Source organism: Zingiber officinale, chromosome 6A (genome assembly GCF_018446385.1).
Source record: "Zingiber officinale cultivar Zhangliang chromosome 6A, Zo_v1.1, whole genome shotgun sequence".
Taxonomy (NCBI): domain Eukaryota; kingdom Viridiplantae; phylum Streptophyta; class Magnoliopsida; order Zingiberales; family Zingiberaceae; genus Zingiber; species Zingiber officinale.
In genome coordinates this window covers 145,921,919-145,949,029 of record NC_055997.1, presented here as the reverse complement: position 1 = coordinate 145,949,029, position 27,111 = coordinate 145,921,919, and the positions used below count along the sequence as shown (strand labels likewise).

Sequence of the window (27,111 nt, the reverse complement as noted above, 5' to 3'; positions counted from 1 at the left end):
GCTGTATCATAAAATTACTCAACACCAATTTTCTCCTAAATCAATTTCCTTTATTGCATAGGTTCACCCTAACAAAGCAAGAATGAAGAATGATAAAGTACATCTTTTAAAAGTTTAGAAATTGATCTTTAAAATATTCATTCCATTTAAAATTCAAATCTTAATTTTTTTTATTATTATTCGTTTGAGAATCCACATCATCACACCGATGAATTAACAAAACTCCACTATCATTCATAGAAAGTTATCATCTCCATAACCTATTATGCCATATGATATGATGCCCCTTTTTATATTGCTCAAAGTTAGAAGAAGTCAACTTTAAGATTATGCAATCTTTTTTAGCAATAAGGAAAATAGTAGAAGTCTAAGCTTAAAAAAAAAAAAAAAAAAACGGAGGCATCACTAACTCTGAGCTAATGATCGTGGGACATTGTAGTAAAAGGACGTGAGAACTGATAATAATGTTGGAAGAAAGATAGCCCGCCCGGGCCCTGCTGGGCTGCGCACACCATAGGCCATGTCAATTTGGGCTGCATTTGGCCCAAGTCAGTTTGGGCGAGAAACTGCCCGGCCGACAGGCAGCCCAATTTACATCTCTAGGAAAAGCTAATCCAAAAGAAAATAAATAGAGAGAATAAATCAAATTGAAGGGGGTATTTAAGGGAAAAAAACACAAAAAAAAAGCGGCATTCTAACAATGCGTTTGGAGGCATTTGGGTCGGGTTAATGCACAAACAACTAAATACCATCTCCCACAACTAAATAAATACCGTTCTTGAAGATAAGCAATTTAATTGGTGAAGAAGATAGGAAAATCTGCCTTTGAGACCTCTGCATTCATCTGAATGGTAACCCAATGCAATAACTATCACATAACCTTTCTCATGCTCTAACTTTGCCGAGCCAGAAGAAGAGAGGGAATTGAGCAATCGCCATAACGAGAAGAATATAGTGCTGCCGGCTCGAATGCTTCTCGTGACGGCTCATCTCTGCAAAAAGCACCCTTTTCATGGTCTTCACCAAGAACACCCCCATACATAGACTCGTCAATGGCATCAGAAAGTAATAGGAGGAGCTCCAGCAGAGCCTAGCCAACATAGTCAAGGCCAGGCCTGTGAAAGCGTACCCTCCGTAAGCCACAATATCAAGCAACGGTGCTTCTCCACTCCCTAATGAATATAACAAACCCTTCAATAGTAAAACCTGCAAGAACCAGCCGGCAAGTCCCCTTGTGAACTGTATGCTCAATGCCTCTGGACTAAATCTGCAAGACCACATGAATGATTTGTAGTGCTGGTCTAATAGCTTTTGGTACAGATGGGAAAGAAGATCAATAGTCCTGTGACTTACTTTCCTAGAAGACCAAACGTGAAGCCAGCTAGAATAATGTAGGTGCCAAACGCCATAAATGGGATGTAAAGATCTGGTGCATTGATGTCATAAATTGGTGGTTTGTAAGACAGCCTGCCTCCGACTGGCTCAGTAATCCTAGTCCAGTGGCCCTGTAAAGATCGCGTTATCAATAAATGAGATCTTTATTAAGAAAAACATGTGTGCTAAAGAAAAGCTGAAGAAGATAAATGTGTTACCCTGTGTAGTAATGGAAACAAAATGACCTTCAGCTTGTTTCTCACATATTGGTCGTTTACTTGAAAATAATACTGCGGGTTCGAGAAATACCTGCTAATCTGCATCATTAAGCCTCAGATGTTAATTGAACATATGACTCCATCAGTAGATTAGATTTGTAAATTCTCATCAACGCCAACTAAAATGGATACTCACATTGCTTTGCATGAATTCAGAACTTGAGCCCAGAAACTTCTCTCCATATGCCCCTAGACCACCTCGAATAAGTCCTGAACCAGCTCCATTGAATGCATTGCCAAAAGGATTAGGCTGAGGATTAACTGCAGGGCCTTGGACCCCAGCCTGATTTCCAAGATTACTATACATGTCTACAGATAGCAAATGGCTAAACTCCTAAAAGAAAAATAAACTTTAGCAATAGCATCATTATGATCACAAGGAAATGATCAGTTTGCAAGATACAAAGGCTTTTGTTTCTGTTTTTATTTTAAGAAAATGGTTTCTATAATTTAGCATGAAATTTAACATATAGTACTTCCCCAAGGCAAAAAAGAGAGAAAACAAACATGATTGACAGATTGAGTCCCTTGTGTGGATGAGAGAGGGCATTAAAGGAAAAAAAAAGGTGAGAAGGAAGTTGTTGGCCTCCTCCAAGGCAAATGCCTCTTTGGAAAACCTTAACCCTAATAAAGGGGCCCTAATACTATGTAGAGTTTGAGAAAATAATAAAATATATTATATCATAATCACAAGAGACATCATTACATATACATAGACCACACATAGCTCAAAATCTAAAAACTTGACTAAACCCACTACATAAGCATTTATTAACTAATACTCTTAACAAAGTCTATAAGTGTGTAAATTTCTTACTCAGAGTGTATATGTTACTGTCTGTTGTTGACAAGAAAATAAGGAGGTAGTCGTTGCGTTCAAGTATAAGAAGTTTGAATGACTTATTAGAGAATGCTTGGAATGTGTGCATGTAGGGTATGCGCATCTTTAAGAGGATTGGGTTGTACAGGGTTGAGTTGAGCCCAAAAATAGCCAAAGGCTAAAAGGTTTAAGAGCAATTGTTCAAATTCCTCCTTTTTGGGATTCATCCCAATAGGAGCAAGAGAGAGTGTAGCTCCTTCGAATGAGTAGATATCAAGGTTCTCTCCACCATGTAAGAGCAAGTGCAGAAAGCGCATTTTAATAAGTTCTTGAAAAGTGTATGCAAGGTTATACTGTCAACATTTGTTATCAATAAAATACTTAAAAAAATATATTTATAAAAGTTAACATTGTGTACAACAAAATAGATTTATTGACATTTAAATTCATACTTCCACATTGAAAAATATCAAACTTACAATGAAAAACACAGCAATCAACATTAGGCAACAATGTAATAAGGTCACATATATAAATAGTATGCATAGAATAAACATCTAAAGTGTTTATCACTTTGAAACAAATTTTCAAACTAACACTTATAAGTTATAAGCAACCCAGTGTTTGTTTGTTTGTATTTGAACCCTGAATCAGATTCATTGCATTATGCACGATAGGTGGTTTTTGATCGTTGAGTACATATATCCACTATGAGTTCCAGGAATCCCCTCTATTGCTTAACACATTCGTAATAAGTTCATTAACATCCTTTGTTTTGTTTTTCTAGTATTCTTTTATCAGCGCAATGAGTTGTTTTTCCTCTTTCTTAGATTATTTGTTTGGGCTTAGTATTTTTTTTATCAGCACAATTTGTTGTTTTGCTAAGGTTGAAATTGGCAAGGGTTAAGCCATTACATGTCACCACACCCACTAACATCTAGACACTTACACCAACTCATTTTTATGAGCCCTAAAACATCCTCCTACTTATCATCTCACCTTCAACCTCTCTTATCCCATGGTTTAAATCTTCAAGCCCATGAGTACATGTCATTCTTCTATTTAGTGGGATTCTAATTACTCATGCTTGCACTTTTGCCATCCATGACTACCATAGAATGTTAATTGCAAATGTTAACCTCTGAATATTCAATTATAGCATTCTATCCACAACTTGCCCAACTTTCCTTGACTAAAAAAAAACATCAAAATCTTCCTCCTGTGTTTGTACAAACCACCACTGCAATGACTTGAACACAGTCTATCAAAAGTAGGAGGCTACATTATGCCTTACTACAAGCTATAAACATGTGCTCAACAACTTCTGGTTCAGTTCTACATCGCAAATAGGTAAGTTTTGGCAACTGCACCCCTTTGTTTACGAGGCTTAGCAAACATTTAGCTTCCAAGTAAATTACAAACCAGTATCTTCACCCTTAGAACTGCAAAAGTTCTCCAGAACTATTGAACATGAGAAATTATTGGCAGTTTGAACCAAGAACAATATAAGTGAGAAATTCCCTGACCTATCACATATCCATCAAATCTTCCTTATCTTTCACACGATCACTAACATTTTCGAACAAGTAAGATTCCACCAGTGAAGCAAAGTTCAGTGCTGCAAGCAGATTATTCAAATTCAAAGCCACCAAATTCAAGTTTCTCTACCTACAGTTCTCATAAATCTAATAACACTGATCTTTGCCTCTTTCGCGGATACATATCTGAGAATTGCTAATATTTGAGGAATTGAAAGCTGGAATCTATTAGATATTAATGGAATCGTGTGGAATTTGGAAGGAAGCGGCAATTTAGATCAATATTACTTAGACCAAAATCGGTCGATTTCTCGCCAGCCTAACGATTCCAACACGGGAATCTTCCCTAAAGAACCATGAGTAGATCAGAGAAAAAAAAAGAAAGAAAATAAAATAAAAAATTGTAGATCTAGAGGGGAGAGGAGACACTGAACTAGTTGTTGGCGTAGGGAGAGTTCGATCCATCTAAAGGCTTCGTCCCTGCCTCCCTGAGCAGAAAATCGAAGAGACTTTCCTCCGGCGGCGGCGAGTCGTGGCCAACAATAGCCTGCTTTTCTGGTTTCCTTCTCTGCCGACATCGTGCGATTGGGGAAGGCTCGACCAAATTAAGGTAAATAAATTCGTTTTCAACGACCAAAATCAAAAGGAAAGAAAAAGGATCTTTTGAAATATAGAACTTCATCAATTTCCTCATTTCAACAACATTCAAGAGAATAAGGGCTCAAATCTCACATAAAAAAAATCGACGAGAAAACTGAAACTTGCCTCTCCGCCTAGCAGAATTCCTCACCTTCAATCTTCTCTTCTCTCGCCAGATGTAGTAGGTTACTTCCTCGCGAAGGAGTTCGAACTGGCCGCTGATATTCTCCTCAAGTTTCTTCAATTTGTCGGATTAATAAAAAAGATTATATTCAAACAAGCAAGAACCTTCGCCGATGCCCTTGAAAACCAGTTCTCTGCCCAAATTTGACTCGTATCCATTTTTCTTTTCCAAAATCAGAATAATTGGGTAAATTTGTTAGCAACATTTATGCAGTAAAATTTCTACAAGTATTTCTTTTATAAATTTTGATAATGAATATTTAATCAGTTAATAATTAAATTGACTGAATTAATTAAATTAAAATTAAAAAGTTTGTATTTTTTTTATAAATCTTACCGATCAAATTTTATTATGAAAATCAAACCAATAAAAAAAATCCATTAATTCAATTAATATTCAAATTCATCAATTTTCTTATTAGTCGATTCATGTTATTGAACAGTTAGCTTAAAAATAGAGATTCTAGAGATTTTTTTTTTTTAAAAAAAAAATACCTATCCGACAACATTAATTGATTAATATATTATAAGCAGTCTTTCGGTGGTTCGATTTAATCAATTTAATCATTTTTAATTAAAAAATTAGACCCAACCGAATAAATTAAAATAATCAAGATTTTAAAATAAATAAATAAATGGAACTGAACTTTTAAATTTAAACAATTTAATCAATTAATTTAATTTAGTGAATATCTTCTCAATTTTTCAGATAATATTTTATCGTCACTTAAAAAAAACACTAAGTCTGTATTTGTAGATTAAAAAAAATCTAACCCTTTATTTGTCTTTTGCTCACCAAAAAAACCTCTATTTGTATATCTAAAAAAAAAAAAAAATCCAAATACTAATTCGGCTTTAGAAAATTAGTATTTATAAAAGAAATCATACAATTAGCGTTAAATGCCTAACAGAAAAAGTTTATAAATTTGTTATTTAAAATAAATAAATATTTTAAAAACCTTTAGGCAGAATGATAAAAATATTAACATATTTCTAAATTTCGTGTCATATTCTAAACAGTTGTAGTTTCAGACATCTTATCTAAATTTTTTATCAACAACTTATTTCACCAACAATTTGATAAATAATGTTATACAAGAAAACAATTATTCAAAGGAGAGAGATTTCCTTTTGAACCTAAATTGTTTTACCTCATTTTCCAAATCATTTCATATATATTATCTGTAAAATTTCGATATTTCTAAAAATATTTGAGTGATCATCAATCATACTCTCCTCCAGAGCCCAACTACAAGATATTGAATAACAATGCCATGAACTTTCTAACAAGAAGAAAGAGGAAATGATAAATGAAGATTTCTAGCAAAAATCACAGTGATGGGCCATATGAAACTCTGCTACCAAAATATATATAAAAACTAATTAAAATCATGTTTCGAATAATAAATATGTAAAAAAAAAAATTCTTCTTTTTGGTTAAGCATTAAGGAGGCAAGCCCACTAGATCAACACCCCAGTAACCTCTTGCATCGCCATGATTTGCCAGGTTTGGATTTGATCTTTTTCTGCTGCGTGCCAGTGAGATTTTTCCCATCCTTTTCTTGCTGATGGCTTGTTGATTCATCCTCTTCTTCAATTTCACACTGGGAAAAAAAATATACATTTCACAGTAAATTAGCATACATTAACACTTTATACACAATTATTCTTTGAACATTAATAGATTTATAGAATCTATTAAATCATTAATCATCTTTAAATAAGTTTGAACCACCTCAATCTATTTTTTTTCTCTTTTATATGAATGCATGCTGACAAAGATATCTGATAAACTGACCTTGGAATTGTTCTTATTTCTGAAGGGTTTGCCAAGTACTATTTGTTGATTGTCCTTGTGTTGAGCAGGAACTATTTCTTGCTTATTTCTAGTCGGAAAAGGTTGTTTACTGCCGGGGTTGAGGCTTGTGGATGGGTTCCCAATAGAGCATGTAGTCGATGAACTTGACTTACTCGCTTCAATTCCCAATCTTAACTGTGGATGTCAATTGAAGCATGTTAAAAGATATAGCTGAGATTATAACTAACATCACAACCATTATTAAAGTGCAAGTGCAAGTGCAACTCACAATCTTAACAATTTTAATGGAAAGCAGAAAAACTTCTTATTTGTAGATAAACTTCTTATTTGTTTCAAAATATTTGAATGAATTACAAGATCAAAGAGGATAAATTAAAGGATAAAGAAATAGTTGAATAAACCTGACAGGGATTCACATTTTAGTGTATTTTATTTTATTACTCTGTGAAGATACGATATATAGCATGTGAACATATTATCAAGGAAATATTGATACTTTCATGGTGATGTGTCTAAGGATCAAGGAACAATTAAAAAACAGGATTGAACAATTCCATAATTTTAACACAAGTCTGCAGAAACCAAAATTAATCTAAGCACTTGACTTCTTTAAACTTACAACAATATTGATAGGATGTTATGTTATTTAAGAATGTATTAAATAAACAATTGCTAGTGACAAGGGAGCCTTCCTCACTTATTTATCATACTTGCAAACTATATACAAGAATACAAAACTAATACATATGATGTTTTAAAAAGCATATGTAAGTAGATGATAAACAATTGAATATCATGTTTATGCTCCTAATTCAAGTTACTTGATAAGACAACTTAAGATTTCAACTAAACTTGCAAAAGAAAATGATGCACCTCCATCTATGTAATGCAAAATGATAAGGCGATGAAGGCTTTCTTCACCATGTCATGAGTGTATTGAAGGAGGCATTCATCCAAGTTGTGTGTGCCTTTTGTTGTAGTGTTCAATGAAAGTATAATTCTTATCATCATAAACAAAAAACAAACAAATTGTATCACGAAGGAATTTTCAGAGATTTGCAAAAGGAATATTATCATACAGATCAAAACCGAACAAAAGATTCAACTAATTTCGTTGATGCAAAACCCTACCTGTGCCACTCGGTGCTCGAGCAGCGAGATGCGTTCCATAACCGATTCTTTCGCACGGGCTTCTGAGTCGGGCAAATCGGGAAGCAAGCGCTGCCTCTCCGGGAAAACGCTCTGTGACGTGGCCGACTGCTTATTCCGCCCCTCCAGCAGCTTCATCTGACGTGCATCACCGAGGTGGATTTGATCAATGCCTAGCCAGGAATTAAGGCGCATGGCGATAAACAAGACGAGATTCGAGTTTGATTAACGAATGGTACCAAGGACTTATCGAGGCTATCCAATCTGTTGTGTAGCTCCGTGAAGGATTGCCGCTGCCGCCCGTCGCCATGCGAATGCTCGCCCATCGTCGTCGGAGCAGCAGCGAGCGTGCGAGCGAGCGATCGGGCGATCAGGCGTTTAGGCGTTTAGGCGTTGAAGCGATTCGTTTGGTGCCGCCGTTCTTTCTACGTTCGCTTGGAAGGAAAGAAAGAAGGGATGGAAGAGATGTAATGACGGTGGTGGTGCTGCGTGCGCTCCGGCGATAGCGGCGACTGATTCGGTCCACGATTGCGATCATGAGGTTGAAACCGGGCCGGGTCCACACGAGTCAGCGGTGGGCTCTGGGCCCGGCCGTCCATTACAGTTATTTTTAATAAGTGAGAGAGAGAGAGAGTTTTTGCAATAATGTGTAAATAGTTTGCATTGTATTTTTTGTGACATTATATAAATTTTTAAAAAAATTATGGGAAATTTTTATGTTAGATTATTATTTTTATTCTTACCGTGTTGTGTTGTTCCATCGAAAGAAAGATATTAAAACATCTTATCATGTTGGTTTATGACGCAGATTATTTCATTAGAACATGAGACAGAAACGATAAATATTTTAATGAATATCAAAGTTATTGAGAAAATTAGTTTTTTTATTTTTATTTTTATTTTTTTTGTATGTAACGCACGTATCTAATTTTTTAAATTGATTAATTTTTTAAATCACCCCTTTTATCTTATAAATTTTTTTCATCATTCACCAAGATAAATTAAAAGATATTCATGAAAATCCATCCAGACAACAACATTTTTAGAATTATCATTTAACAACAACCAAGTCTTTTTCTACTAGGCGAGGTCAGCTGTATGAATCCTTTTACGCCATTGAGCTCTATCTCCTATTATATCATCATCTATATTTAAATAAATTTTATCTTGTTTTACTTTTGCTAACCAAGTCTTTTTTTGTCTTCCTCTTCCTCGTTTGATATGCATGTTTATCATAGTTTCACATCGCCTAACTGGAGCATTTATTGGTCGTCTAAGTACATGTCCGTATCATCTTAAACGTGCCTCTCAGAGTTTGTCCTCAGTAGATGCAACTCTGACTTTCTCTCTAATGCTCTCATTTCTTATTTTATCTATCTTTGTATGTCCACACATCCACCTTAACATCCTCATCTCTGCAACTCTCATCTTCTGCTCATGTGCTCGAGTCATAACCCAACATTCAGCTCCAAATAACATAGCAGGTCTAACTGCAGTTTTATAAAACTTACCTTTAAGTTTAACAGGTATTTTACTGTCACATAAAACACCCGACGCTCCACTCCATTTCACTCATCCTGCTTGTATTCTATGTAAGACATCTCTCTCAATCCCTCCATCATTTTATAAAAATGTTCCTAAATATTTAAATCTCTCGGTTCCGGACAACTCGTCCTCTCCTATCTTAACAATTGTTTCATTACTTCTAATATTGCTAAACTTAAATTTCATATGTTCTATCTTTAATCTACTAAGCTTAAAACCTTTCTAGTGTTTCCCTCCAAAATTCTAACTTAGCATTTACTCCTTCACGTGTCTCATCTACCAAAATAATATCATCTGCAAACAACATGCACTACGGTACTGTGTCTTGGATGTGCGCAGTGAGTTCGTCCATAATTAGTGTAAAAAAATAGGGACTTAGGGCTGATCCTTGATGTAACCCTATCTTTATTGGAAATGCTTTAGTTGATCCGCCTGAAGTCTTTACTCTGGTCGTTACATCCTCATACATATCCTTAATTAGTTCAATATATGTTACGCTAACACCTCTCTTTTCTAAAATTCTCCATATAAGTTCTCTTGGGACTCTATCATAAGTTTTTTCTAAGTCAATGAATACCATGTGTAGATCTTGTTTTTGCTCCCGATATTTTTCAATTAATTGTCTAAGGAGATGTATAGCTTCTATTGTCGACCTTCCATGCATGAACCCAAATTGATTTTCTGTCACTGTGGTCTCCTTTCTTAATCTTTTTTTTATTACTTTTTCCCAAAGTTTCATAGTATGACTCATTAGTTTAATACCCCTATAGTTTGCACAATTTTATATGTCTCCCTTGTTCTTATATAAGGGAACTAGAGTACTTATCCTCCATTGATCAACATTCTTTTCATTTTCAATATCATGTTAAATAATTTTGTAAGCTATTCAATACATTGTTTCCCTAAGCACTTCCATACCTCTATCGGAATATCATCTGGTCCAAAAGCTTTTCCATTGTGCATCTCATTTAAAGTTTGCTTTACTTCTGAAGTTTGAATTCTACGATAAAAATTAAAATTCCTATGCTCATTTGACCTAATTAAATTACCTAAGTTAAGTTGGTCACCTAAGCCTTCATTAAAAAGTTGATGAAAATACCTCTTCCACCGCTCTTTTAGTTCTCCATCATTTACTAATACCCTATTACATTCATCTTTAATACATTTTATTTGGCTAAGATCTCTTGTTTTCATTTCTCTCACTTTAGCTATTCTATAAATGTCTCTTTCCCCTTCTTTTGTATCCAATTTTTGATATAACCGTTCAAAAGTTTTATTTTTTTGCTTCACTCACTACTTTCTTAGCTTCTTTCTTGGCTATTGTATATTTTTTTAAGTTTTCCTCGTTCTTACAAATATATAATTCTTTATAAGCTATTCGTTTTTCCTTCACTTTCTCTTGTACTTTCTCATTCCACCACCAAGATTCTTTACTTAGTGGTGCATGTCCCTTTGACTCACCGAGTACACTCTTAGCTACTATTTTCAATTTTGATACCATCTTATCCCATGTTGTATTAGAGTCATCGTATATTTCACCTAATGCTTGTATTTCTATCTTCTCCTTAAATATATTTTGTTTCTCATCCTTTAACTTCCACCACTTAATTCTAGAAATTGTATATATTTTCTTTCTATTGATACTATGTTTAAGGCGTCTATCCAATACTACTACCCTATGTTGGGTAGTTAAGCTTTCTCCAGGGATGACTTTGCAATCTTTACAAATCTTTCTATCCTTCTTCCTAACCATAAGAAAATCAATTTACGATTTATTATTCCCACTTTTGAATGTGACTAAGTGTTCTTCTCTTTTCTTAAAAAAACGTATTAGCTAATATAAGGTCATATGCTATCGCAAAATCTAATATAGTTTTTCTTTCCGCATTCCTCGTTCCAAACCTATAACTCCCATGCACTCTCTCATATTCCTCATTTTTCACTCCGACATGCCCATTTAGATCACCTTCTATTAAAATCATTTCATTTGGTGGAATATTTTGTAATATTTCATCTAAGTCCTCCCAAAACCTTGATTTGGTAGCTTCATATAATCCTACTTGTGGTGCATATACGTTAATTATGTTCATAGTTTCTTTCGCCACTATTATCTTAAGGGTTATAATTTTATCCCCTTTTCTAACTACTCCTACAACTTCATCCTTTAACAAACTATCTACAATGATACCCACTCCATTTCTTGCTTTACTCTTTTCAGTGTACCATAACTTAAAACCCGAGTTCTTTATCATCTTTGCTTTCTCGCTTGTCCATTTTGTCTCTTGTACACACAAAATACTAATTTTTCTCATAATCATCATATCTACTATCTCTATTGATTTACCAGTGAGAGTTTCTATATTCCATGTTCCAAATCTTAGATTATTAGTTTTCCTATCATATTTGTTCTTATCTAACCTATGGTGTGAGAACTCTTGCCTATTTAACACTACACCCAAGTTCTCATGGAGATGAAGCGGTCCTTGCTGAGACGTTACAGTCGGACCCTGTAACGCGAACTCTTGCATATTTATCACTACACCCGAGTTCTGAAGATGTAGCGGTCTTTGCCGAGATGTTACAGTCGGACCCTGCAACGCGTTCCTTCCGGGGAACAACCTAGCATTAGCACAATAGTTTAATGGATTCATTCATTGAATATTTGCTATAGTTTGACACTGGCTGACAACCTAACGCAACCCTCCTCCTTTATCCGGACTTGGGACCGGCCATGACCGGTCATCATGGGCGAAATTAAAATTAGAATTATCATTCCATGAAAAAAAATTCTACATTATGCTACATATTACAGTTAAAATTTGATTCATAAATATCTAATTAATTATTTAAAAAACCTAACCGCTGTACTATTTTGTAAGTGGAAGAAAATTAATTTTTGATATAATACTATGTGAAATAATCTATTTGATTTGGAGAAGGGATAAGTTGTTAAATATTACAAAAAGTGATCAAGAATGATGAAAGTAAAAGAACATCGTTTATGTTGTTAGTAGTCGGTTCTATGGCTCAAGGCATCACGTATTTACGTGAAAAATGTATATTTATATGATAAATAGCATTTTAACTTTATTCATCTTAGGATAAAATTGTATAGAATACAGGTAATGAATGACAAAGACTAGCATTTAAATACATTCCAATATGATTAATGTTGGAGAGACGATGATCATATGATAATTTAGAGTAAATGTTTATTATTTCTTTATATACATTGCAAGCATTTATATAATTCTTTTACAATAGTAGGAAAAAAAACAAGGCAAAAAAGGACGCTTACTGTATCAAAATATATCGAATTATATTGATATACTAAAAATTTGAATACCTGTATGTAATTTAATAGTTTGGTTTTCAATATAAGTAATGATGCAGAACGCAAATGAAAATAGTAAAAAAAAAGTCGTGAACGATGTGGCTCCGACATGTAAATTTCCAACTTAGCCTAGCAAATGAACCTTCTCTCTCTGATATTTTTTTGCTTCATTCATGTTCTTCCTTTCTTTCTTTCCTCTTCAAACATCCAACCCTAAAACGAAGCCCAGTTCATTGAAAATTCTTCTTTCTCTTCCTCCTAGCGAGGCGGCAAAGAGAAGAGAATCATTGAACCCAAATTGCTCACTGAAGGAACTCAACAAGGGAAGTGAAATTGTGCGACCCGTCTCCCTTATTCCCAGAAAAAAAACACAGCGAAGGAGGCTTCAAACCCAGCGAAGGATTCAACCCGTCTCCCTTTAGGTTGCTCTGACTTATACACTCCATCCCCTTCTTCCCGTCCCTTCAGTCGCGACCTCTAAATGACTACCCTCCCTTCAAGATGATTGAAAAATTCTAGGCAGTGACAAACTCCCCTCAAAATTCAAGGCTACAACATCTGAGTATGTATTAGATAGTTCAATCTCTTAATTATTGGGTTGGAGAATGGTTGAGAATTAGGTTTCTTTTGGTTTGAGCGTGCTATAGCATCTGAAGTGGCTGTTGCGTACATGAAAGTGTCTATACTGATTGAATATTTTTTTGGGACTTCTATAAATTCCACATCTCTATTTCTTAGACACTAGTAAACAAGTTATGTTTAAAATACTTGTCTTGAATTTTTATATAAATGCAGGTGAAGAAAGTGTCATTGAACAAGGCAAAAATGATTTAAATGAGGCAAAGAATAACAACGAGTATGTGCATAAAGATCCATCTAATTTAAATGAAGTCAAGGTTCTTAAGATTGGAATAATCTTTTCATCTGAAGAGGAGGTCCGTAATTTTTATAAATCTTATGCTCAAAATGTTAATTTTGGTATATCCAAATTAGATGGAAAAAATGGAGATGATGGAAACTAAAAATATTTCTCTATTGGATGTGCCAAATATGGTAAGATAATATCTCTAGCAAAAAATTTTTTATACCCTCTACCTTCTGCTAAGATGAATTGCAAAGCTAAAATTAATGTTGTTATTCAGATTGATGAAAACTTTGTGATAACTAGTGTCTACCTTGAACATAATCATATCTTGAGCCCTGGAAAGTTAGTGAAGTTATGCCCTAGTGAGTGAAGTTAGGTGGTGAAAACCCTGGTGAGTGAGGCCAAGTAATAGAACCCTAGGGGGAGATAACCCTAAGTATCTAGGGGGAGGTAACCTTAGATAGTGAAAAGTCTTGGAGTAGTGAACTCCAAGCATGTGTGACCGAATGATTTCCGGTCGACCGAACCAACGGATTTTGTAAACCTAAGTATAGAGAAAGTCTACACAAGTTTGTGTTAGTGAGAGCCCTAGAGCCAATCATGTGATGATTGTTGCATGGACTCGATGTATCATATTCATATATATATATATAAAGGTATTTCTTTATGGTTATTATACTCACTTGTATTGGTGCCAAATAACTGAGTATAATAGTGTCCTTGAGTAGAAGGTTCTTATCTATATCAATCGATTGGTTGAATTGATAGTGAGATGATATAGAGAACACTATTAATTATTCCTAGTCAAGTATTAACATTCAGGGACAATGTTAATGCGATGAGACTATCATGTAGGTCAACTCGATGACTTGATCTCACAAGTCATGAATATGAGATATCAAGTTGACACATGGGTATGCATTAGAGAATGTACACTGAATGACCCGCCATGAGAAACTATCATGGATCGTTATATGAGTGTCATATACTTTCTCATATGACTATTAGTATGACTATCAGTCCTTGGACCTGAAGTCACCATGGTTCCCTACATAAGGAGTTGCATACTTTGACTTCGTCAAACGTCACCCGTAAATGGGTGGACTATAAAGGCGACTACTGGGTATGTAACAAATTATGCAGAGGGATGTGAGTGATGTAGATGGGATCTATCCCTCCTATATGACGGGAGTGACATCATGATTCTTGATAGAGTGAGACCACTAAGTGCATGGTCATGCCTAAATGAGTCAATATGAGATATTGAGCTCATTTGATTAGAGTGAGTCTATTTGGAGTTCAAGACATAGATTGATTAGAGGATGACACGGTCTATGCCTTAATTGATCAATCTAGATATCTAGGATAGAAGGACATTGTCACATATTGTGAGAGTCACAATTGGTAGTCACAATGGTGATGTTAGATCTCAACATTCTTGTAACTTGGGTAGTAATGATGTGTTGCTAAATACCTCTCATTACTTATGTTTCTAAATGAGTTTAGGAGCATTGTCAACGTTACGAGAACCTATAGGGTCATACACAAAGGGTAGTTAGATGGAGATTAGGTTCATATGATGGACCAAGAGGATTAGGTTCATGTGGTGAACCAAATTGGATTAAGAGTAATCTAAATTAGACTAATTGAGTTGGACTCAATTTGATTAATGTGTCGAATGAGTCTAGTTTAGACTATGATTCATTGAGCCAATTTAAACCAATAAATAGAGATTCATTAAATTAAATTGATTTGAATCAAAGGTTAGATTTGATCAACCATGAGAGATAAGAGGTCAAGTTTGACTTAACTTGAGAGGGAAGATGAAGGGCCAAGTTTAACTTGACCAAATGCCACCTTATTGTGACTTGGCATGGGCCAACCAATGATGATGTTCCACATCATCAAGCCTACATCATTATGTGTCACCTCATGAGGAAGACCAAGAGCCATGACTCTTGGTATTACATGGAGGTATAATATGCACTTTAAGTGGCCGGCCACATTAGAAGAGGAGTAAGTGCAATTGTGTGCTCATTGATTCTCTCTTTTTCTTCTTCCTCTCATCTCTTCTCTCCCTCTCCTCCTATTGCCGAGACCTCTCAAGGGTGCTAGCACACTCTAAGTGGTTCTCTCCATCTTTTGTCCGTGTGGATACGTGTAGAGGAGTGTACACTTGACACTCTACGAGATCCGGCAACCATTTAGACGAGCGGGATAAGCGAAGGGCATCGCTACAAGGGTAAAATCCTTTTTCATGTAGATCTAAGGTAGATCTAGTGTAGACAAACATGTACATGAATAATTTTTATTTATCTTCGCACGGATCTGTGGCTAGCTTCGAAGTTTCCACAACGCAAAAAGCAGTTTTTGCGGCTCGAAATTGCTAACAGTGGTATCAGAGCCACGTGCGAAGCTTGTACATGCTTGTATTTATATTTTATGAAAAGTTTTCAGATCTGTAAGTTTCTGTAATTTTTCTATTTTTATGGATTTTGTGAGTATTTTTCTCGTAGAGACGAAGCAACAAGTGCTTGGACACTTGTAGGCTTCAATTACAGAGAAAAACCTTCCGAAACGACAAGCTCTATCCCAAACAAAATTATTTTTCTTTGGGACAGTGACTTAAGGCGCTGTTAGATTAGTTTGGGACACTCGTGATATCCATTTCGCGAGAAGGGGCGCTACCCCTAACCCCGCAAGGGGCATTGTCTCGCGATCGCGCCCGAAAATTGCTAAACGGGACCGCCGAGAAGTTGTGACTCATAAAATTGATAAAAACAGTAGTAAAATTATAGAAATTTATGTAAAATATATAATTTAAAATTATGTATGATTTTTTGATGGTCATGGCTCAAAACCCCAATCTGATTGGTTAAAATTGTGTTGTAATTCATAATATGACCTGCGCGCCATTTTTGTATTATGCGTGTTGTATATGATATGTGATCTGCGTGTCGTGCCTCCCTTCTTATGTTCCAATTGTAAATAGATTTTAGACTCGAATGTAACTCGAGTTTCATATTTGTAATGTACAAAATGAAGCGGTGGAAGGTCCACTCAAGAAGGAGTTATGAGGAGGGTGCTGTCAACACATGGCGGTCAAAAGGAGGCGCTTGAAGAAGTCGTTGACCCTAGGTTGACCGTCTGATATTTTCATTGGCTTGAAAAGATCTTAGTAGGGTCATGACCTCATCATAAATTAATTAATCAGTAATTAATATCATTGCTTGTGTGTATGTGATGCATGCTAATGTAGGGTAATTAGTGTCTTAATGCGTATATGATACACATTCATAATTAGATTAGATCTTAATCAAGTCAACTCGAAATGTCTACCAAGTTTTGATACCCATCACTACCGCGATCATTTGTTGTTGTTGAATCTGCCAAAGAAGAGCAGTGCATATTATCTTGGTAGGGTGCAGAGGGACAATCTTGGTCCCACCTATCAAAGCTTGGGTGAGTACAAACTCAATTAGATTGAGTATAACTAGTTAACTCAATTGGATCGGGTAAAACTATAGGCATTTTCCAACGGTTGGGAAAAACAAGAGTTGCATAGAGATGTAATTGATAATTAGTTATCTACCGATCATACTAAGTCTTGGGCGATTTAGCCAAAGCTAACTCAACGCATAGTATGATGTGGATCTTGTCCCGCGTGAATTATAGCTAATTGGTGGAATCTAGTAGTGTGGTTTGACCATATCCATGACTTGATTCTACTAAAGCTCTATAATTCAGTGGGAGCATTATTTAGTTAAAGGTCTAATTAAATGATAAAAGGAATATGATATTTACTTTCTGCTTTATTTATGTTGTAGATTGTCATGTCGACAAACACGAACATTTTCTCCCTGCGTTCTGTCCTTGACAAGGACAAGCTCAATGGAGTTAATTTCCTGGATTGGTACAGGAATCTGAGAATCGTTCTCACACAAGAAAGAAAATTGTACGTCTTGGAACATCCCATTCTGGAACAGCTCAAATCTCCTGTCCCGAAACTCCCTGTCCCTCTGTCCCACACAGAAAACGACAAACTTGAACAGTGTTTCTCGTGAGAAACACGTGACGAAGGCAGAAGCCAAAAAAAGTCAAAATCACTGAACAATTTAGCTACGAGAAACTCTTTCGACACAGCCCTCTCTTTGCCCTAACCCTCCCCCAGCTTCTGTCCCTCCAGCTGTCGACGGCAACAGGCGAGGCGTCTGTTCCGACGAAGGTGAGCTGTCGACGGCAACAGGCGAGGCTTCTATCCCTTTCGGCAGGTCTGTCGGTGCGAAATCCCCCTCTAATTATCGACGGCAACAGGCGTCTCCTTCCCACCTTCGACGCGACCCTTCCCACCTTCGACGGGAGATCCTGCTTCGTCTCCACCGTTCCTCGTCGAACATCCTGCTTCATCTCTGCAGAAAGGTAAAAAAAAATGGCTTCTTTTTGAAAGAACACAGCGGTGAAATCATTTTGTTTTTTATTAGCACACTCCACTCTACGAATTGCTTCCCCGATACTTTTATTCTCTTCGCTCTTTTTTTTTTTAAGGGAAAAATAGTTGCTTTGTGTTTGCTCTTGGTTTTATCGCAAAGAAGTGGAGTTTTTTGGGCATATTCTTTACCATGTTAATTTTTCAACATTACATAACAAGAGTTGAATACCTTGTTAATTAGTTGGATATTCTGATTGTTAGAACGTGCTTAATTTTTAGTTGGATACCTTGTTAGTAAAGATTAAAGCTAACAAGGTATAGAGTTCTATAAAAAATGACTTCTTTTTTAAAGAACACAGCGGTGGAATCATTTTATTTTTTATTATGTTTTTTTATCTATTTTTTCTGCTTCTGGTGGAATCCGTGCCGTCGAATTTGCGTTGTATGATTCCACCAAGTATGTACTGTGGTCTTGACAAATTTTGCTTCAGTTTGTTTCTGTATCACTAAATGTCAAGACAAATTGTGATTTATTCAACCTGCATAAGAATTGTGATCTATTCCTAGAGCAACATAAAATCCTAAATTAAAATGCACTAGAAATCAACATATTGTTAGAGTTTTTTGTGACTAGAGATATTAGTTATATGTATTTTAGGATTAATTTCACATCCACTAGTATGACGGTAGAGTACCAGTTTTCTTGTGCCAATTTACACTTGTGCCAATTTCTGCCAATTATCTATAACTATTTTGTCATCACATTGTAGAATTCGCATTGTGATATGTGTAGAAAATATATACATTTCTTAATTGTTTTTTTTGTTCAGGCTCAAGGTAATTATCATGGAATTGTCGTTGGTTGAATCTACAAGTTGTCGTAGATTGAATTTTGATGCAAGTGATGACTGTCGGGATAATGAGTTTGATGTTATTGATGAGGGTACGGACTCTACCATGTTATTGATGAGTTCTGACACATCTATCATAGAAGAATTGATGCCAAAAATCGGTATGGAATTTAAGACAGAAGAGGATGCCTATGAATTTTATTTGAAATATGCTAAACAAGTTGGATTTGGCATAAGGAGTAAAAGTCACAATGATAAATCGGGTAAATTAGTTGACAGGATTTTTTGTTGTTGTGCACAAGGAAAAAGGGGAAAAGACAAACGAGATGTTTATGTGAAATCTCATCGTCCTGAAACAAGGTTTGGTTGTGATGCTAAAATGAAGATTAGTTGTCGAAAAAAATGACAACTTGAGTGTGGAGCAATTTGTTAAAGAGCATAACCATTATCTTTCAAGTCCAAACAAAACTCACCTCTATAGAAGTCATAGGAATATATCATCTTCTGCGGCAATACAAATTGAGATGACAAGTGATGTGGAAATCCACCCAAATGCATCTCATGATCTTATGGTGAAACAAGTAGGTGGGAGGGATAATTTAGGTTTTATTCCTCAAGATTACAACAATTATTTGAGAGCCAAAAGAACAAGAAATATCAGAGTTGGTGATACAGGAGGTGTATTGGAATATTTACAGAAAATGCAGTTTGATGATCCTAATTTTTTTTATGCTATTCAAGTTAATGAAGATGATTTGATAACTAATATTTTTTGGTGTGATGCTAAGATGAGAGCTGATTATGGCAATTTTGGAGATGTTGTTTGCTTTGACACAACCTACAGGAAGAACAATGAAGGTCGTCCAATTGCGTTGTTTGTGGGTGTTAATCATCATAAGTAATCCATAATTTTTGGTACAGCTTTATTATATGATGAAACATCTTTGACATCCGAGTGGTTGTTTGATACATTTACTAAAGCTATGTGTGAAAAAAAAACCAATAACTATTCTTACAGATCAAGATGCAGCAATGGCAAAGACTTTGACTTCCAGATGGCCTGAAACACATCATCGTTTGTGTATTTGACACATTTATCAAAATGCGGCAATACATTTGAGTGGAGTTTTTTCTGAGTTCAAAGATTTTACTAAAGATTTTGCCTCGTGTATATATGATTTTGATGAAGAAGAAGATTTTATTTTAGCTTGGAACATGATGTTAACTAAGTATGCACTTGAAGACAATGATTGGTTGAGACGTATGTTTTGCATAAAAGAAAAATGGGCTTTAGTATATGGACGACATATGTTTTGTGCAGATATGACTACAACCCAAAGAAGTGAGAGCATGAATAGTATTCTAAAAAGGTACATCACTTATCAACACAAGTTTTTAGACTTTTTCAATCACTTCCAAAGACTGCTTGATGATCGTCGATATGAGGAGTTAAAAGCTGATTTTAGATCAAATACAAGTGTTCCATGTCTATTGTATCCAATTGAAATTTTAAAGCATGCATGTTCTATTTATACTCCTGAGGCATACAAGTGTTTTGAACAAGAGTGGTGTAGGATCGTTGGGTCGGCTAGAAGGGGGGGTTGAATAGCCCTGCAAGAATCAAAACGCAAACACCCTTTTCGAACTCTTAAACTAACACTTGCATAAAATAAGAGAAATAAATAAAACCAGAAAAGTAAAAGGCACACCGAGATTTACTTGGTTACAACCGGGAAGGTTGTTAATCCAAGAAAGCGTAGCACTAGTATCTCCTTCAGGCGGAGAAGCCTTTTACAGCAATGAAGCGCACAACAGAAGCTTAAAACAGAAAAGCGTACAAGTGTAGAAAGAATGCTTGAGTTCTCAGTCAATTATGAGCTTCTGGACCAAGGCTATATTTATAGTCTTGGTCGGGGTGCCTGGAAGGGTTCCGGGCGCCCTGGGGGTGATAAAACTTATCCCCCAACGTTCAGATCGAGTCAAAACTCGATCTGGTCAATTTTACTGCTCAGGGCGCCCCGGATGGTTCCGGGCGCCCCGGACTATTCCGGGCGCCCCAGAGCCCAAAGTCAACAGTTGTTGACTTTTTCGTCCGGGACTTCTTCTCTGGTTCAGTCCCACCTCGGTCAGGTTCTTTTCCTCCGGATCCGCTTGCTTGGGTGATCTCTGCCATCCGGAAAAGGGCTCACCCGAACCCAACTTCCGGTCTTCTCGAGCGTGCTTCCCTCCGGCTTCTCGTCCCTCGGAATTGCCGCGTGTTTCCTTCTCGCCCGCCAGCGTACTCATCCGCAGTCTTCGTCCCTCGGTCGTCGACCTTCTCGCTAGCTGCGTCTCTTTCTCCCCGAGCAATCTTCCGCTCCGGCTTTCGTCCCTCGGAACCACCGCGCGCTTCCTTCTCGTCCGCCGGTGTACTCTTCTGCAGCGCTTCGTCCCTCGGACACACAGCGTGCCATCCTTCTCGCTAGCTGCGTCTTCCGCTCAACTACCTGTGTTCCTAAGCTCCTGCACACTTAGACACAAGGTTAAATACACACAGGACCTAACTTAACTTGTTGTTCACACCAAAACAACCTTGGGGTTCCAACAATCTCCCCCTTTTTGGTGTGATCAACCCAAGTTAAGCTAGGGTCAAAAATAGATATAAAAATTAAGACTAACTTAATTTTCAATTTAGTAGAAACATAAATTTGTAATTTTCAATTTTCTACCTCCCCTTAGACTTATACTTTTCTTCTCCCTCTTTGATCACAAAAAAAATGGGGTTCCCAGAAAAACAATCTAAGGGTTTAGAAAAGAATATTTAAAAAAAAAATCTAAGTTTTTAAGAAGTTCAGAAAATTTTTCTAAGTAATTTTGCTAAGATTTCTAATTTTAGAAAAAAGTTTTTAGCTTATCAAAAAGTGATTTTTGAGAATTTTTCTAAAAAGAATTTAAGTAAGAATTTTTGAAATAAATTTTTAAACTTTGAGTATTTTTCTTAAGTAAGAATTTGACTTAGGCACAAAGTATTTTTCTAAGTATAAAAATTTTGAACAAAAAATGTTTAAAAAAAACTTTGAATGCATTAATTAATTCTAATTTTAATGCTTTGACATAAAGTTAATTAAACATTTATTTCAATATTTTTGGCTTCTAGGTCGTGGCGAGGCACTAGGCCTTCTTGGTTATTGGAGCAACAACCACTTCCTTAGACAAAGCCTTATAGAGAAACTTATTGTTTAATTTTCTCACTGAAAAGCGCTAATTTTAATTTTAAAACTTAAACTAAGCAAGATTTAGGAACCCAATAAAGGTTCCAGCCTACTGGATTGATTAAAAATTTCTTAGGGACATATTTTCTAGAGATATTCTTAATTTATCCCGGGTGATATCTATAATACCAATTTAAATTTTTAAACTTTCTAGAATTAGATGAGCATGCATGGTTTTTCAAATTATTTACTTGAATTTTCAAATCATTATTTTCAAGTTTCAATTTTTCATTTTCCAATTTTGATTTATCTAATTCTTCTAGAGGGCCAGACTTAGCTAAAATTATTTTTAAATTTTTTATTTCTTTTTCTAATTTACAGCAGTCTTTAGTTAATAACTTAATAAATTTATAAAGTTTATCGGGAGGAAGAGAACGTACCTGACTTACCTTATCGAGTTCGTTTTCCGTGTCTCCCCCTGAACTGCTGCTTTCTTCTGACGAAGCTCCTCCTTCATCGATGCTCTCGATGCTCATTTCGGAAGAGCTTGACTCGCAGTCGTCGTCTTGATGACTTGCCATTAGAGCAAGTCCGGAGAATGCCTCGACTTCCGACTCCGACGACGTATCGTCCCACGTCGCCTTTAGGGCTTTTCGCTTTTGGATAGACTTCTTATCCTTTTCCTTGTTCTTGTTCTTCAGCTTGGGGCAATTGTCCCTGACGTGTCCTTCTTCGTCGCAGTGGTAGCAGCGAATCGTCCTTTTCTTCTTCCCCTGCGGATGGTTAGTAGATCTGGATTTACAAAGTTTCTTGAATCTTCTTACCATCATTACCATTTCCTCGTCGTCGAGAGAAGATTCCGACTCAGGTTCGTCTCTCGAAGCTTTGAGGGCGACGTTGTTCTTGGGCTCCTTCATTCCTGCACATCTTGACTCATGCACTTCAAATGTTGAAAAAAATTCTTCTAATGAAATTTTTTCTAAATCCTTCGAAATGTAAAAAAGCATCTACTAGTGATGCCCATTTTGAATTTCTTGGAAATGAATTTAAGGCGTACCTGAGCGAATCTCGGTTACTTACCTTTTCTCCGAGATTCGTGAGTCCGGTGATGATTTCTTTTATTCTGGAGTGCAGATGTGCGACTATCTCGTCTTCCCCAAGTCGCAGGCTGGTGAGCTGATTGCGAAGCAGATCTCGTCTAGCGAGTTTGGCTTCGGACGTACCTTCGTGCAGCTCGAGGAACTTCTTCCAAAGTTCCTTTACGGAGTTGTATTTACCGATCCTGTTGACTTCTTGAGACGGAAGAACGCTTAGCAGATGGTACTCTGCTTTGCCGTTCGCCACGAAGTCAGCCTGCTCTTTTTTTGTCCATTTATCTATTTCCTTGTCCTCTGGAGCTTCAAAGCTAAATTTCATTGTTAAAATAGTTCAATATCTGCTGTAAGAAATGCCTGCATCAGTTTTTTCCACGTAGCGAAGTCCCCTTCGTATTTCGGCGGGTGGATACTTGGTCTGGCCATGACGTTGTTTCGTTCGGCGGTTAGTCCTCCTGAAGCGCCTCGGCTCTGATACCACTTGTAGGACCGTTGGGCCGGCTAGAAGGGGGTTGAATAGCCCTGCAAGAATCAAAACGCAAACACCCTTCTCGAACTCTTAAACTAACACTTGCATAAAATAAGAGAAATAAATAAAACCAGAAAAGTAAAAGGCACACCGAGATTTATTTGGTTACAACCGGGAAGGTTGTTAATCCAAGAAAGCGTAGCACTAGTATCTCCTTCAGGCGGAGAAGCCTTTTACAGCAATGAAACGCACAACAGAAGCTTAAAACAGAAAAGCGTACAAGTGTAGAAAGAATGCTTGAGTTCTCAGTCAATTATGAGCTTCTGGACCAAGGTTATATTTATAGTCTTGGTCGGGGCGCCTGGAAGGGTTCCGGGCGCCCTGGGGGGATAAAACTTATCCCCCAACGTTCAGATCGAGTTAAAACTCGATCTGGTCAATTTTACTGCTCAGGGCGCCCCGGATGGTTCCGGGCGCCCCGGACTGTTCCGGGCGCCCCGGAGCCCAAAGTCAACAGTTGTTGACTTTTTCGTCCGGGACTTCTTCTCTGGTTCAGTCCCGCCTCGGTCCGGTTCTTTTCCTCCGGATCCGCTCGCTTGGGTGATCTCTGCCATCCGGAAAAGGGCTCACCCGAACCCAACTTCCGGTCTTCTCGAGCGTGCTTCCCTCCGGCTTCTCGTCCCTCGGAATTGTCGCGTGTTTCCTTCTCGCTTGCCAGCGTACTCATCCGCAGTCTTCGTCCCTCGGTCGTCGACCTTCTTGCTAGCTGCGTCTATTGCTCCCCGAGCAATCTTCCGCTCCGGCTTTCGTCCCTCAGAATCACCGCGCGCTTCCTTCTCGTCCGCCGGTGTACTCTTCCGCAGTGCTTCGTCCCTCGGACGTACAACGTGTCGTCCTTCTCGCTAGCTGCGTCTTCCGCTCGACTACCTGTGTTCCTAAGCTCCTGCACACTTAGACACAAGGTTAAATACACACAGGACCTAACTTAACTTGTTGTTCACACCAAAACAACCTTGGGGTTCCAACAAGTGGTACAAATCTCATGATTCTATTATACAAATTTATGAGGATGTTGGATCACATACAAAATACAAAGTTACATCTCACAAAAAGAGTTACCATCATATAGTTACACTTTATTCATGGGGTCAAAAGATTGAGTGTAGTTGTAGAAAATATGATTTTGCCGGGATTTTGTGTTCTCATATTTTGAAAGTATTTACGATGAAAAATATCATGAAAATCCCAAGTGAGTATATATTGAAAAGGTGGACACGAAAAGCAAAAGATGGATACTTTGGAGTTACTGAACTTGTTGCAAACAAAGGTAGTTTGGATCCAAAAACTTGCAAAAGTATGCGATATAAAGAATTGAGTGGATTGTATGTTCAATTGGTTACCAAGGCAGCAGAGAGGGAAGACACTTACAAGGTTGTTAAAGATGGTTTGCTGAGTATGTTTCAGATGGTGGATGAGAGGTTACAAGTTAATGAACCAACTGTCCAACACTCTATTGAAAGAGAGTTTGAAATTGGCGAAGGAAACTCTCTTGGAGTCAAAGGAATTAAAACAAAGAAGAAAGTGGTTTCAGGTAAAAGATTGAAAAGTGGCTTGGATAAGATTTCAAAGAAAAGAAAAGCGGCGAGGAAAAATAACCAAACTTCAACAATTGTTAAGGTTTCACTCCCTTTCTTATTAAAGTCTTGTTTATTTGTTATCATTTCATTTGAAAAAATATATAGAATTAAATCATTCTATTTTTTTTTTTGTATACCAGACTATAGGAGAGCATTATGAAAGTATATCCAGCATGCCTAGTGTTGAAGGTTTGAGTATGGTCGAAACTCAATTTCAACCATTTTTGTCAACACAATTATCTTAGGTTCACTCTGATATTGGTTATTTTCAAACAAATGACCGGGAGTGATGGTAAGAAGTATACTGGAATTAGAAATGTATTTTTTCTTCTTGGATTCAATGATATTTATAACTTAACTTTCATAGCAGCCACCAGTTGTAAGTTGAGAGCCTTGTATCAGCACACACAGTACCATAAACGCGAGTTTTTAAACTTTCCAAGTATGAGTCTTGTATCTGGTTTTCATTGGTTTATTATCAGTGTCAATGTATTATTTAGTTATTTACCATAATGTAAGATATTCTTACTATCTTACATTATTGATTTCTGTTGCATACTGATATGTTGATTTATTTCTTTCTGTTGTCTGTCTTGGTTCATTAACTTTTTTATCTTGTTTCATTAAAGATTCTTGAAAGAAGAGCATAAAATTTGCTACATTGGATTCTGGTTACAAATTACAGTGTCATAGAAGTTAAAAGAACTACTTGTTTTTGCTTATACCCTCGTTGCCACTGCTCTTCATGATAGGCCTTGTCCCACTTCCTTCTCGATTAGATCTACCATGGAGGCACCAGTGGTCTGTCCTGGATACATAAAGGTATATCAAGACAAGATGTACGGAACATGGACTAAGACTTGAATCCTTGATATTTACCACCAACTACAAATTTTAATTTTCCAATTTTTTTGGTGTTAGTGTGCATCTGTTCTTGCTATATGCTACAGGCAGAGCAACATCCCATGTTACCTTAGGTCCATTGAGTTTCTAGTTTTTAAGTCTCCCTCTACCACTTCCCACATGGGTTCTGATTGATTTGACTCATCCCATCTAAACACAAGATCTAGATTCTAGACATATAATTAGCTGTTTGTTTCCTATTTTGCTTGTTCAGTGAGACCCCTGTTTTCCTAAAGCCTGTTTGATTGGTCCTAGTTTTATGGCTCTATCTCATAAACAATATTATGCTCAGACTTATAGATTGACTCTATATGATGCCATCTTTTTGTTGATTGTTATTTGCTAAAAATCATCAATATTTTTAATCCAAGAAGAAAAAATATCATCATATAATTAGCATGTATTGATGTACACAAAGATAATTGTTTCCTAATTATGAATATCTTAATTTTGCACATCGCAGGTCAGAGGAGGGTTATTCTTACGCAACAAAGAGTGATGATTGATGTCTCCTTTCCATTTTAATGCATGTGAAACTGTGTTCTAGTAACTAAAACGACATTTGTAACTTTTTGTAATAGCAATAGTATGCATAGTTAAGGTTTTTGTATGCTATGCAAAGTGTGTTTTAGAACCCATCTTAATATTTGAAACTCTCTTTCTATAGTTATTAGCTTAAGAAAATTGTTTGTTGAGCGATCTTTCATCTTATGCATGTTTCTTAGCATAGTAGATTTAAATGCTACTCTAGGGGGCATTTCTTTGTATCTTTAATTGTATGGTAACTATAGCAATATACTTGTGTGTGCTAATAAGTATGTGCTTTCCACATATGTATGCACTATTAAGTTGATTGAAGCAGTCATTGTGGGGTTTCAGTTGTTTAAGATAATGCACTGTGATTTGTTTCTGTATCAAATTGCAATCAAGACTTTGGATTGGTGTTGTTTATGTGACTTACTAATTCCCCATTGTTTGGATCGATTCAGTGAA

General features: G+C 36.5%; 2 protein-coding genes across 6 annotated transcripts; both read right to left on the bottom strand.

Moving 5' to 3' along the window:
• Positions 1 to 629: 629 nt before the first annotated feature.
• LOC121998526 (protein YIF1B-B-like) lies at positions 630 to 5,013 on the bottom strand. Of its 5 annotated transcripts, none has more exons than XM_042553482.1 (5): positions 4,776 to 5,013; positions 1,789 to 1,986; positions 1,593 to 1,691; positions 1,354 to 1,505; positions 630 to 1,267 (listed from the first exon to the last, which is right to left on the bottom strand). In XM_042553482.1, the coding sequence occupies exons 2-5, from the start codon at positions 1,957 to 1,959 to the stop codon at positions 886 to 888; spliced, it is 804 nt and encodes a 267-aa protein (XP_042409416.1). In that variant the 5' UTR covers positions 1,960 to 1,986; positions 4,776 to 5,013; the 3' UTR covers positions 630 to 885. The 5 variants fall into 5 exon arrangements, with proteins under 5 accessions (XP_042409416.1, XP_042409417.1, XP_042409418.1 ...); XM_042553483.1 differs by having other exon boundaries at positions 1,789 to 1,978; XM_042553484.1 differs by having other exon boundaries at positions 1,789 to 1,978; positions 4,801 to 5,013.
• Positions 5,014 to 6,276: 1,263 nt separating this feature from the next.
• On the bottom strand, positions 6,277 to 8,331 carry LOC121994539. Its single transcript, XM_042548537.1, has 4 exons — positions 8,040 to 8,331; positions 7,783 to 7,938; positions 6,631 to 6,825; positions 6,277 to 6,436 (listed from the first exon to the last, which is right to left on the bottom strand). The coding sequence occupies exons 1-4, from the start codon at positions 8,124 to 8,126 to the stop codon at positions 6,299 to 6,301; spliced, it is 576 nt and encodes a 191-aa protein (XP_042404471.1). The 5' UTR covers positions 8,127 to 8,331; the 3' UTR covers positions 6,277 to 6,298.
• Positions 8,332 to 27,111: the final 18,780 nt, after the last annotated feature.

Bases quoted from the DNA above. Each gene is read 5' to 3' on its own strand.
- LOC121998526 (XM_042553480.1), bottom strand. From the start codon at position 4,588: ATGTCGGCAGAGAAGGAAACCAGAAAAGCAGGCTATTGTTGGCCACGA. The intron at 1,692-1,788 runs GTGAGTATCCAT...TTAATGATGCAG, and splicing joins CTGAATTCATGCAAAGCAAT to ATTAGCAGGTATTTCTCGAA. The intron at 1,268-1,353 runs GTAAGTCACAGG...GTGGTCTTGCAG, and splicing joins ACGTTTGGTCTTCTAGGAAA to ATTTAGTCCAGAGGCATTGA.
- LOC121994539 (XM_042548537.1), bottom strand. From the start codon at position 8,126: ATGGGCGAGCATTCGCATGGCGACGGGCGGCAGCGGCAATCCTTCACG. The intron at 7,939-8,039 runs GTACCATTCGTT...GATGCACGTCAG, and splicing joins ATAGCCTCGATAAGTCCTTG to ATGAAGCTGCTGGAGGGGCG. The intron at 6,437-6,630 runs GTCAGTTTATCA...TTTTTTTCCCAG, and splicing joins GAAATAAGAACAATTCCAAG to TGTGAAATTGAAGAAGAGGA.